This window comes from Poecilia reticulata, linkage group LG3 (assembly GCF_000633615.1).
Source record: "Poecilia reticulata strain Guanapo linkage group LG3, Guppy_female_1.0+MT, whole genome shotgun sequence".
NCBI lineage: Eukaryota > Metazoa > Chordata > Actinopteri > Cyprinodontiformes > Poeciliidae > Poecilia > Poecilia reticulata.
This window is the reverse complement of record NC_024333.1, coordinates 32,312,798-32,325,986: the sequence shown is the minus strand read 5'-3', so window position 1 is coordinate 32,325,986 and position 13,189 is coordinate 32,312,798. Positions and strand designations below refer to the sequence as shown.

General features: G+C 39.6%; 1 protein-coding gene across 4 annotated transcripts in view; it reads left to right on the top strand.

Annotated features, from left to right (window-relative positions):
• The window catches only part of LOC103462988 (nuclear receptor ROR-alpha-like), a 49,885-nt gene that overhangs the window by 22,567 nt on the left and 14,129 nt on the right, over positions 1-13,189 (top strand). For 2 of the 4 annotated variants that reach the window (XM_008406074.1, XM_017304193.1), the window contains exon 2: positions 4,242-4,274. In XM_008406074.1, the coding sequence (XP_008404296.1) occupies positions 4,242-4,274 (33 nt within the window). Of the gene's footprint in view, positions 1-4,241; positions 4,275-5,265; positions 5,390-12,244; positions 12,620-13,189 lie in introns of those variants that run through there. The other 2 variants (XM_017304195.1, XM_017304194.1) reach the window with 2 other exon arrangements.

Below are 13,189 nucleotides of genomic sequence, written 5' to 3'. Positions count from 1 at the left end.
CCTGTCGCCTAGCAACCCAAGCAGAGGTCCGCCTGTCGCCTAGCAACCCAAGCAGAGCTCCATCTGATGTTGATGGTTTTCCATCACCATAACAAATTTAGCTGGATGATAAGTTGTGCCAGAAGTTATTGCGATAAAAGATGATATCATTGTTTTGAGATCATTTTCAATTACTATAATAATAATAATGCAAGAACACAAACTCAAAGGTCAATAAACTTTAATTTCTATCGAACATCTAACACCAGAAGTGGAAGACATTTGAAATATCCAAAACATATAAACCAGAAACAGAAACAACAAATAAAATTAATCATAAAGTTTCTGTAAACAAAATAAAAGGGCTGGTTGAGGCCAAAGCACTAGACTGGTCAGTAAGATTAAAATGTGAGGAAACCACAATTTTCTATCCATTCAGTCAGTATTTAAGATAGTTGACACAAAGTAATGTTTCAATTTAATTATGTTTTGTTTAATTCAGCAAATTATGAAATGCTGTAAGACAGTCAGCCATCTTGATAGGAGAGAAAAATCTGTTGGTGTTTTTAAGAAAATGGACGCTTATCGATTAATCGTCAGTCGGTTGATAGGATCAAATAACTTTATATTAACTCATTAATTGATAAGTTGCTTCTCTGATCCAAACCAGTTTCCTTTCATCTGAGTCCAATGGTTTGGGTCATTTTTTTATAAAGTGCCTAGAGACAACATATGTTGTTTTAAGGCTTTATGTAAATAAACTGAATTGAATGGAAACTTGGGCCGGATGATTTTTAGTTTTTTAAAGCGTAACGCAGGTTCATCCAGATGCTTTTCTGTTTCACCATCCAGTTTAAGAGGTTCTTTCTGTTTGGCACTGACTGGTTCAGCATCTTTTAACTCATTATTTATGAAAACATCTGCATTCTCATTTGGATGCAGCGGAGAAGATGCTCAGCGGTTCAGTTTGTTCAGAAATAACGCAGAGATGTGAAGTGTTTATGGTAAAGCCGCTGCTGCAGGCGCAGTTTCCCTTCATCTCGGCCGTCCTCCAGCTCTGTTTGTTGAGCTGCAGCTCCATCCATCAGAGCCCGCAGGGAGGTTCTCAGTCTGTCGCCGGCTCCTCGTCTTAAAGCCTCGTCTCTCCGCTGGGGAATCCGGCTGGAAGCAGCTTCCACGTCCCTCATGTGTGCTGCTGCTTTCAGCTCAGCGCCGCCGATGAATTATGGAGGCGAGCGGAACAGAAGCGGCCCGTTACCGAGCGCATTCATCCCGTCTCATCTTAGTTACTACATGCTTTAATTTTCATTTCAAAGGTTCGTCTTGTCTCAGGTTCTGCAGGATCAGCAGAAACCTTAAAAAACTGTGAAAAAGGAAATGCATCCCGTCCTCCATTTGCTTTTCTCGTTAAAAAAAAAAGACACAAAGACAGAACAATGGTGCCAAAACTTGAGTAGAGCAGCCGAGTGCATCCAGATTCTTACAGGAAACACACAGATGTAAAATCATGAGTGTTGATGGAATGAAATAGGGCTGCAACAAACGATTATTTTAGTAATCTGTTATCCTAACGATTAATCAATTAGCTTGATGATTAATCGATTAATCATCAAAAGCAGAAAATCTTACCAAGTAGTTTTGCTCTTATTTCTTAACACACTTGGAATATGAGAAAATTAACTTACAAGTAACTTTTCAGCCAGAAATATGAGTTTGTTTTCAGTCAATAAATCCTGAATATTGATTAGAAACGATTTGTTCCATTGGCAGATTATTTGTAACAACATGTTTTCAGAATTGTTTTTAGTGAAATAATCAAYGGAACAAGAACTTTYTCATCAATATTAAGGAATTATTGGCTCAATATCTTTTGTTTTYTCTAGAGACAAACTCAACCAAAAATACCTGATTTTGTGTTTTTGCAGTGATCGGAGAAGAACAACGGCTCATTCTGAAGATTTTTCATCTCATCACAAGTTTTTCCAGTAATCTGTATGAAATTGATTGATCTTTAAGAATGCACTCTTGCATTACCTTTATATTACTTAAAACTGAAATCAAAACCACAATATTATCGTTTATCAAAATACTTTCCTGGGATAATTTATCGTCCTGGAAAATTGTTTTATTTTGACAATCCTAGTCAAAATAAAATAGTTTTTATATGTAAACATATATATTTTTAGAGGTTACAAACTGCAGCCTTGAAGGTGGGAAAGGTTTGGTAAATATGAAGTAATTTTAAATGGATCACAGGAATCCGTTTAGCAGTCTCGGTCCTCGCTCTGCAGCCGTCGCCCCCCTGTGGCTCTAAATGTTTCAGCAGCTAGCTGCAGGTTTTGGGTCAGTGTGTCAGGGAGCGACGCTTTGTGACAGACTGCGCTCTGAGTTTGGGAAGGAAATCTCTTAGCTGCTCCTCAGAGCTGCAGAAGGATGTCGAGTCAATCAAACATTTATTTTTTGTGGTTTCATAACGCTTACCGAATGACTGCGCCATGAATTATGATTTATTATTTAAACTAATGCTTAGAGCAGTCTGTACAAACATCTCTGCATRTCTACTTGAGTTCTTGTTACCAGACGTTTGCTGATGCCTTAAAAGTCAGTCCAGTTTATGTATAAAGTTAATTTAGAAACAGGAAATGGTTGACCAAAGTGCGATAGTAAAGACTAAGACGGCCATCTTGTTTTAGCCCAGATTGGTGGCTGTGGATTTTAAATATGGAGTTAAAGATTTACCTGCTGGGCTCCAGATGGCCCATTTGAGCAGAATAATATGACTTCAGTCATAAATTAGAAAAGATGATGAAAAAAATTTAGATTAGCAAAAAGTTTTGGAACAGTCACACAAGTATTCTCTTAAAGGGGCAGTACCATGTCTTCATAGCATAATCATCTAGCTATGTTACCTTCAGCTAAAAATGCTACATATATYAAATATGACTTAAAAGAAACTAGACTTCTTAAATTAACATCTTGAAATTGGGTCTCTGTCTCTTTAAGAAACTCCTGCTCGTTCTGAAGCTCCGCCTTCAGGAAGTCGTCCCAACATGGCTCCTCTGTTAACCTTTTAACAACGTTTTTACCAGAGAAGTAGCTCCAATAATTCATTTATAAAGTTTATTTGATAGGGGACAGACACACATCGACGTAGACAAACTGAATAAAACATCATCCCATGTTTGCATCATGATGCAATAGCAACAGCTAATTCTCAGCACTTGTCCCTAATGAGCTCAGCAGCTCCACCAGGTGTTTGCTAATTGCTGTTGGCTAGTCTGAAGGAGCCTGGAAGGCGGGGCTAAGCCCACCCAGGCGTTTTGCACAGCTGAATGGTTGCCATGGAGATTAAAGGATTTCTCAAACATCCATGAAACAATGAAATCAACACTGCAGGAATGTTTCTGATGAGGGAAAAACTTTAAAACGTGACATAAAGCTCAAAACATTTGATTCCACATGATATTAAACCAAAGTGAGAAATTAGAGGTTTTAAAGAGTGAGTGTCATGGTTTGGGCAGTTCTGCTCTCATTAAGTTTTTGTTTAAATGCTGATTTTTCCTGAAGCTGAAACGAGGAAGTCCTTCCTCTCGTCCTGCAGCTCGGAGTTGGAAGGATCACCTGCTAACACGAGGCTGCAGGATTGTTAGCGTCTCTCTGGAACATGAAGGGAATGTTTGTGTGTTTTTCCAGGAGGATTAATTCTGCCGGACGGAAACGACAGGCGTTCGCTGCAGAGCGTTTTTCTGCTGATGAAGGTTTTTGTTTTCCAGGTTTAGACTCAGATGATCAATGAAATCAAGCGGATGGTTTGTTTTTTCCTGCCTTCGCTGCCTGTGTGACTCCGTGCACAGCGCTCAGGTTTTCTCCTGTGGTGGGACGCAGACTTTATCTCAGGCTGACTGCTGAGTGAACTCCTGGAAATCTGGTGTAGTTTTACTTTTTTTTAAAGCTTTCAGTTTATCTTCACTACAAATCGCAGATAGTTTCGGTTGTGGTGATAAAATGATGAGAAAGTTGCAGCTTCCTGTGGATTTGAGAAGAAATAATTCGTCACGTTATCTGAAAACGTGCAGTTGGTGTTTTCACAGCAGGAGGAAGAATCTCTGTAAAGTCAATCGCCTGGAATTTTAAAATAATTTAATTTTAAATAAATAAGGCTGGTTTCAATGTTTCAAGAACCAACATCATGCTAATGTCCCACTAATGCTACACAATAACCTGAAATGAAGAATAATATTCTGTTCATTTCTGTCTTCCAGGTTTGTCAGCAGCTGTGAAGAAGACGCACGCTTGTAAGTTTACGTTTTTTGGACTTTTTGTAATTTTTCTAGGAATAGCAAAGATAAAACCATTTTTCAGCCATGAAAATGGAGGTTTATTTAACTTGTTTTTCATGGACAAAGTGGTTCCAAAGAACAATTAGAAGAATTAAAATCACCTTAATCTAATACTGATAAAAAAGTTTATGTGGTGCAGAATTAATCGGCAGAATAATTGATTACTACTTTATCTGTTTCGTTATGTTATAAAAGATCAAATATGTTTTTTATTCCATTGTTTTGCACATGGAATAAAAAACATTCCAAAAATATCTAAATGCATATTGATGCATTTTATGCTGATTCTTGTTTTTTTGTTTTTATTTTTACTTTATTTCAAACAAATAACATTACATACAGGATCTGTCAAATATCACAATACTATAATACAAATAAAAATACAAATATAACCACAAACACTGAAAATATTGGTGTTAAAGTCTGACAAAGTAGAACAAATAAAACATAATTTATACATAAATGGGGAAATTATTATTATAGAAAGTTATGGACAACTCTGGCCATTCATTTCCAGATTCTGTCATAGGAAAACAGAGCGTCTTCAGTCAGAGTCTTCTTCAGATTCACTGTAAAACAGACTGCTACAGGAGAGCTTTTCTGCCAGCAGCCATATCTGCAATAACTCTATGAAGAATTTGAATTAATGTACTTTATGACAACATTTAATTTCCCTTTGGGATCAATAAAGTATTTTTGAATTTGAAAATGTGTAACTTTTAGTTTATAGAAATACTATTTTATCAACAAAAACCATAAAAAGTAAGTTTCACTTCTGTATTAAATCTGAGTAAATCTTTGGAATTTTTTGAAAAAGGAAAAAAAAACAACAACGTTGCTTTAGAAACAATGTAGCGCTTTCTCTGATTGGCCCAGGGGTTTGTGGGTGGGGCGTTCGGAACGGCGGGGGCGTGGTCAGCGCGATGGCGTCACAGCCACTCCGGATCCTCATGCTGTGCGGAGCAGCCAGAGGATGACAGAGCGGGAGGAGAGCGGCGCGGTTCACACGCAGCTCCCTCCATCAGTCTGGATTTATCTAAATATGTATTTTGTCATTTCTGCCATGAAAGGTGAGTTGGGCTCCGGCCTCGTCTCTCTGCTGTGAGTGTTTCGGTTTGTTCCTGCGCGGCTGCGCGGCTGCGCGGCGTTTCTGCCCCCGCCTGTTTGAACCCCGCGGCTGGTTGTTGACAGCGGAGCCCCGCAGCGCGACGCCTCGCTTATTTTGGGAGTCAGACTTTAAAGGAGAGTGTGATGTGAGACGATGTGTGTCGGACATGAATGTTCTGGAAGTGTTTCTCAGATCGGAGAGATTCGCTCTGAACTTTTCTAAAAGCTTGTTTTTGTTCTGGTTTTGACTGAGAAATCTCACCAACTTCTGGTTTTTGTGCCTCTAAGCAGCTGAAGTGACAACAAAGCATCTCTGTGGCGATGTGGACCGTATTTTGTGGTAACGGTAAAAGTAACGATCCTTTAAACCGTCACATAGCTGGATACAAAAGTTATTGTGATAAACGATAATATTGTCGTTTCATGTAATATAATGGTAATAATGCAAGAACACATTCCCAAAGATTAATAAACTTTTAATTGTAATAAATATTTAACACTGGAACAGGAAGACATTTTAAATATTCCAAATAAACAAACATAAAATGAACAACGAATCTTAAATAAATGATTAGATGAGACTGAAGACTTTTATCATCAAGCGTTTAGTATTAATAAAGAGAAAAGTAAAATGATAAATCTTGCAAATGCAAAGTATTGAGCTCGTTTGAATTGATTGACTTATTGATTATTCGACAGGCCGAGGTAACTGTGCGTCACAGTAATTACGGTCCCACAAACACAAATGATGCTCTTGAAAAACATTCCCATGAATGATTTCTACCACTGAGCTGCACATGGAAACTGCATTTTTAAGTTTATTGATGTTCAATGAACAAAGTGGAGAAAATAATCCAACTATCACAAACAATGATGGCAATTTTGTTTTATTAAAATTGGATTTATTACGATAAATGGTAAAACAATAAACAGCAAAAACAGAAGAAAATGTTTGTATTATTTTGGTGCTTTTGTATCAGTTTGTAGTTGGGGAATGTGGTGAAATGAAAAATATCCACAGTAAACAGAAAAACAGGCTGTTTGTGAGAGTTCAGTGTGAAGTTTGTCCAGGTGTGAGCATCTGGTACCTGTGGTGTTTTTCCGTCTTTCAGATGGTTTCATTCTGGGAACGTTGTTGTAGTTTGTGGTCTGTAATGAGACGAGATGTTTTCTCTTACAGGAAACTGATTTAGGGAGTGAATGTGCAATGAGAGTAAGATATTTACCACTGAAAGCCTCTCAGCTGAACCCGTTTCTTTATTTTCTTACTTTTTGTTTTCATTTTTTTCAGAATTTATTTATTCATTTTATTTTTAACTGAATCCTAGTATTTTTTTACTTTTCATTTTTATGTTATTCATTTATTTTTTTAAACAAACTGCCATTTCTTCATTTTTTATTTTAAATTGAACCCTACTTCTTTATTTTTCAGTTTTTATAGTTGTTTCTATTATTTTTCTCATTTTTATTTAATATTTAATAATTTTTTGTAAATCTTCCTCGTTGAGTTTTGCAGGTTTTTGCTGTTTGTTTCTAAGCCGTCGTGTCCAGAGCTTCAGTCTGAGGGAAACAGCAGCAGGAGGCGTTCAGCCAGCTTGTTATGTCACAGGATTACAACAGCCAGGAGATTATTTAACTGTTACTGGGAGGAAGAAGAGGAGGAAGAGGAGGAGGAGGTGACATCATTTCAGTCTCAATAACTGAAATATAAAAAAAACAATAACCTAAGAAATGTCTCCCTTCAATTTTCAATAATAAATAACTGAATAAATGTTTAAACTGCAAGAAATGAACTGAATAATAAAATAAACTCACATTTTAATAATATCACCAAAATAATCTGATGTTGCCTAAAAACGTGCAGAAGATCTGATTGATTTCAGGATTTATCCACATCCACATCAGCCTGTTGTTATTCAGGAATTAGTCGGCCCCGCTCGTATAAACGGGAACAAAATGTTGTCATCCAGGAATTATTCATGGCTTTGCTTCACATGTTCTTGTTTCTTAAGCCTCTTTATTAATTAATCCAGTTTGCTTGTGGTGCGTTCAAGAGCGGGGGGATTTTCTGACTTCCATCTTTACTCCGATGTTTTCAGCAGCTCTTGGTTTCCAGTCGTGAGAAAAGATTCGGAAACTGAAGGCAGATTTGCAGCAGGAGGCTGTTTTTGTTGGGAAACCTCGACCCGTTTCAGATCCTCGGCGCCGTCTGCGCAGCCGTCTTTGATCTGAACGTTATTATTTCTTTAGAGCTCAGTTTGAGATAATTTATCCATCAGGGAATCGTTTCACCCGAGCTTCAGCGTTTCTGGAGTGAGCAGCGGTGGCTGTCGTGAAGTTCTTCCTGCTCATTAGGCTCCACTTAGCGCCGCTATCCTGTTAATTACACTTTCTGCAGCAGCATCCGAGTGCAGCGTCCGCAGGGAGCAAATTTTAAAGTTCAAGTGTTGGATGCAGAATAAATCGTCTGATTCAAGCTGCCGCACTGCAACAATATCACTTTACCGGCTTATCAGCCTGCAGGCCATCGGATAAAGAAGGAATCTGCAAAGGCTCATGAATACGATGATAAAATGGCAACAAAATGCTGAATCCAAAAGATTTAAGAGGAAAACAAGCAGCAGATTTTTGTGTATAAATTAATTAGTCATCTGCATACAGGTGGTTACAGAAATAGTGGTTCAGTTTGAATACATATGTGAACGCCAAGCGGACCAGATACCGCTCCAAAAGCAGGAAGTGGACTACAGCGCAGGGCATTCTGGGTAAATACAACCAAAACAAATGCATTAGCTTAGCGTTAGCGGGAGAAATGTCTTGTGGTCTTTAGACAAAGACAAAAGAGAAATCCTCCAACCGCTAAAATCTGATAACCTGCATTTCTGTTTCCATTTGGAAGAAAGTTTTACTCAGTGTTTCCTTCAGTGGTTCTTGGTGCAGCGCCCCCACAGGCCAGGAGGGGAACAGGTTGGTTTGACTCAGAGCAGAGAAAGAACCACAGCAGCTGGAGGTGGAGCAGATGATAAAACTTTGGTTCCAATTGAACCCAGTCTACCGGACTGTCAGGTGGGAAAACATCCCAAAAGGAGAAAAACACTCAAATTAGCCATCAAACGTCCCAAAACGTGACGTCAAAGCATCTTTTCCTGCAGTGGTCAGAAGAACTGTCGACACCTGCAGAGCGCAGGTGGAACTGATGTAAACCGAAGCTTTATAAGTGAGAACTAAGATCTGGAAATGTCCAAAAAATAAAAGCTTAATGAAAGTTTCCAGATCTGCTGGTGAAATTATATGATCACTTTGGCAATATTTTGTAAGTGAGACTGAAAATGACCATTTAAAGAAAACGAGTCAAATTTGACCAAAATGTTCCTGTGAAAGACTCGACCGTTGCGATAAATAAACTTATTGCTATGATCCATAATGAGACCATTTTCAGGAGTATAATGACAAATCATAACACGTTCTCAAAGATCAAAGAACTTTAAATTCTAATGAACATTTAAAACTGAGACTGGAGGAAATATCCCAAATAAACACACAAAACAGCAGAAACGATAAATAAAATGAATTATGAAATCTCAGCTGAACTAAAGTCTTTAGAAAAAAGGACGAGTCCAAAGACTTTGTTTGGTAGAAAAATGATAAATCATGCAAATGGAAATTATGAAGCTTCTAATTTATCATGTGATTTATTGATTATTGCAACAGGCAGACGGACGTTAGAGGAGAATTTTCATAGCTGAGTTTCAAGCTTTTTTGGAGCAGAAACTTTATGAAGATGCTGATAATGTTTTACACTCTAAGCCAGGGGTCCCCAAACTTTTCCCTTCAATCCTGGGGAGGATTGATTTTTACCCAGAAAGCACATGGGCATAAACCGTTAGTGAAACGGTCACTGGGACTGACTAGTATTTATTTCATTGAGGGAAACCTGGAATGCGGCGTTCATATCAAACATGTGTGTTCATCTGCTCTACCGCTAACAAACAGCCGTACTGATTAAATAACATAAAAGTCAAGCAGTTCCCTAAAAGTCCAACAGATGGCAGCAATGCGCCATGCAGAACAAAACACCCTCAGTTTACAGGACACACCTCCTGCTAAAGAGCCCCCTGGTGGTTGAAGAAAAATCCACATATAAACCGGAAAATACAATATATGAAAAAAATCTGAATGCTCTCTGGTATTGTTCAGGGGGCCGGACCAAACGTGGAGGCGGGCCGGATCCGGCCCGCGGGCCGTAGCTTGGGGACCACTGGTCTAAGCTCTTCTGTTTAATTTTGCGGTATGAAACCATCATGGATGCCGTTTTGCTGCCTCATTTTAAACATTCAGTCAGAACAAAAAGTTTACACCAAACACTTTGATCGACTTTATTTCAATCCACATCTATAATCCTAATCCCGTGAATCTCCCGAGTTGATTCTGGAGGAGCGCAGATTCTCCCACTCAGCAACCGATTCTCTGTCTGATGAACAAGCTGCTGCCTCGTCTGCTGGCCGCGTCGGAGCGCCATGTGTGCCGCCATGTGTCCGCCGTTGGACGATCCTGGCTGAAACTGGCTTCAGCGCGGGAAGAAATGGATCAACAGGATGTTTGGGTCGACGACGCATCGCCTTCAGACAGAGATCTGACCTCCAGCTCAGGATAACCTCTACAAAACTTTACTTTTTATTTCCCCACAAAATCATCCTTAGAAAATGAGATTTTATTCTGATCAGTTCTGCCTCTTTTGAGCCGTTTTAGGGAATCTGTCACTTTAAGTCCAGATACGCTGCTGCTGGCCACGCCCCCAAACTCAATGTTGACGCTCACTGAGCAATTATTCAACCGTGCATCTTTGAAAAGCAGAAGTGGAGTCTCCTGCACATCCAATTAGAATGCAGCAAGCGGTTTCAATTCAATTGAAATCAGTTTCATGCTAAAAACAGAGCAGCTGTGGCTGCTAATCAGCAAACCCAGTCCTTGGTTGGGCCTGTAATAAAAGACACTGACGTTAAGATTACATCAGAGTAATCTTCCATCAGCTGAATTTCTGCAACTATAAACAGTAAAAACATGAAAATATGTATTAGAGACAGCAGATTTGTGACGTTACATTCTGAAGGTTTTTGAATTGGCTCGTTTTCCAGGCACCAAAAAGCATGAACTTGTCTCCAGAAAACAGCTTGATGTTTTTTTTAAGAGCTTTGACTGTTTTTAGAAGCAGTTGAGACTCAAATGGAAAAACAAAACATGAATTTTGCATATTAGCTTCTCTTTAATCTGCAGATAAAACTCAGAAAATGTCTTTTTTTTCCCCTCCTGGCTGCAGTCGAGCTCCGCCTCAGATCTCCTCTCAGTGCATCCGCAGCAGCAGCAGCAGCAGCAGCCTGGGAAAACTGGATGGAAGAGCGATCTGAGCGGAGGGATGATGAAAACGGGAGCAGGTCCAGCAACCCAAAGCGATTCAGTCACGCAGCGGCTCTGCGTGCGCCGCTGTTCTGACGAGAGTTTCGCTGCAGATTCAGGAGGAGAACATGAAAGTTTCGGGTTCGGCTGACGGACGGCGCTCTGACGAGTCTTCAAAACGAGTTTCCCTTCAGATCGACTCGTGTAAAATCTCACCAGAGAGGAATCAAGACTTTTTCAATCAAAACTCAGCTGCATCAAACGGAAATGTTCTCAGCCTGAATTATGTAGAAAAACACAAAGAAACCCTGGAAAGGAATAAATTAATTATTCTGTAGCTTAGAAAGAAACCTGCAAATAATATGAGCTAATAATGAATAATATAAACATGATATTACAGCAGTTTGTGGCATCATTGGTGACAGTAAGGAGGATTTATTGTTCCTTTCAAAGATGGCTGCACGGCTGCGTCACAGCAATTAAAGCCCCAGAAACAAAATGCTGTTAAAAACGTTCCCATTTGTAAAACAACATGACGTAGTGAGATCACATTTCCAAACAAATTGATGCTTTTGTTGAATAAACAGTGGAGAAAATAATAAAACTAACAGTCCTGATGATAAAGGCCATTTAAACAGCAAGAACTGGGATTTATCATTATGAAAATATGAATTATTAGACAAATGATATAATTAAGCCTGTTGCAATAATCCATTAGTCGCATCGTAAATGAAAATCCGCCTGATAATTTCTGTTCTGATTATTTTTTGAAGGGAAATGTTTCTTACAGAAATCATGATACATTTTATTAACGGTTTCAGTTTTAAGGTTTTTATTTTTGTTTTATATTTCTGGATTTTCCTTTAGATATTTAAAATGTCTTCCAGTTTCAGGTTTAAATTGAAGTTTTTTGATTATTGAGAAATGGGCTGCACAGTGGTGTAGTTGGTAGAGCTGTTGCCTTGCAGCAAGAAGGTTCTGGGTTCGATTCCCGGTCTTTCTGCATGGAGTCTCCATGTTCTCCCTGTGCATGGTGGGTTTTCTCCAGGTACTCCGGTTTCCTCCCACAGTCCAGAAACATGACTGTCAGGTTAATTGGCCTCTCCAGTGTGTGTGTGCATGGTTGTGTGTCTCTGTGTTGCCCTGCGACAGACTGGTGACCTGTCCAGGTGACCCGTCCAGGTGACCCCGCCTCTCGCCTGGAACATTAGCTGGAGAGGAACCAGCAACCCTCCCGATCCCACTGAGGGAAAAGGGTGTCAAGACGATGGATGGATGATCTTTGAGAATGTCTTCTTGCATTATTATATCATTACCATTATATTTATATTACTTAAAAATGGTCTAAAAATGTCTAATCCAGTAAATCTTTTTTATTGTGGCAAGTTTAATTTTATCTGCATTTAATCGCATTTTCAAATTTATTGATCAGTGGAGAAAATAAACAATCCTGACAATACGGACAGTTTCCCGATTTTTAAAACAGCATTAACTGGATTTGATCATGAATGAAAATGATCATAATAAGATATTTATCACGATAAATAATATCCGATAAATGCCCGGCCCTATCCATTCTCATTTCAGCTGCAGTAAAATGTGAATAAATAATGTTTTTGTTTTTCTAAATGCGACGAACCCAAGGTTATCCTCAGACCCCCACCTTCCTCTCATCAGTTAGACTCCTCTTCCTCGTCGGATGTTTAGTTATCAGCCGGAACAGAGAAAGCGGCGCGGCCTTCCAGGCTCGGCGGCGCCGTCCGATGGGGAGGCTGCTGGATGCTGCAGCCCAATCAGAGGTCTGCAGCTGCACGTATAAATATCTGCTGCTCCCACATCGACTCTAATTTTAGGCGGAGGCTTTGTTCAACATCTGCTTTGATGTTGAAATGCTGAATTCAGGCGGGATTAACGTTCGGAGAGCTAATTACAGCAGAGAGGAGGCTGCAGCGTCTGAGGCTGCAGCGTCTGAGGCTGCAGCGTCTGAGGCTTCGCCTGCGTTTATGGGGTTCTCGTAAATCTGTTAAGATTTTTAAAGTTGGTCTCAGAGCATCTTCCTGCCACATCTCATCCTCTCAGTGATCCCAGCTCTCATCCAGATAGCGAGCTGGCTTTGTGCTCTGCAATGATTTCTGGATGCATGAATTTATCACCTGGAGCTGCAAAGTTGTGAAAAGCTTAGAAAGCTCCCACAGCTTAGCGCCCAGGAGCAGCAAAGGCCAGGAGGACGGCTAGCTGGGCAGCAAAAACCCGACCAGCAGCACCTCTAGGACCCCCAGCGCAGGAAAAGGCCCAGAAAACACGAATCAGAAACTCCACTAACGCTAAAGCGCTTCACAGACATGTCTAAGTGAAGCTAATGCTAAGAT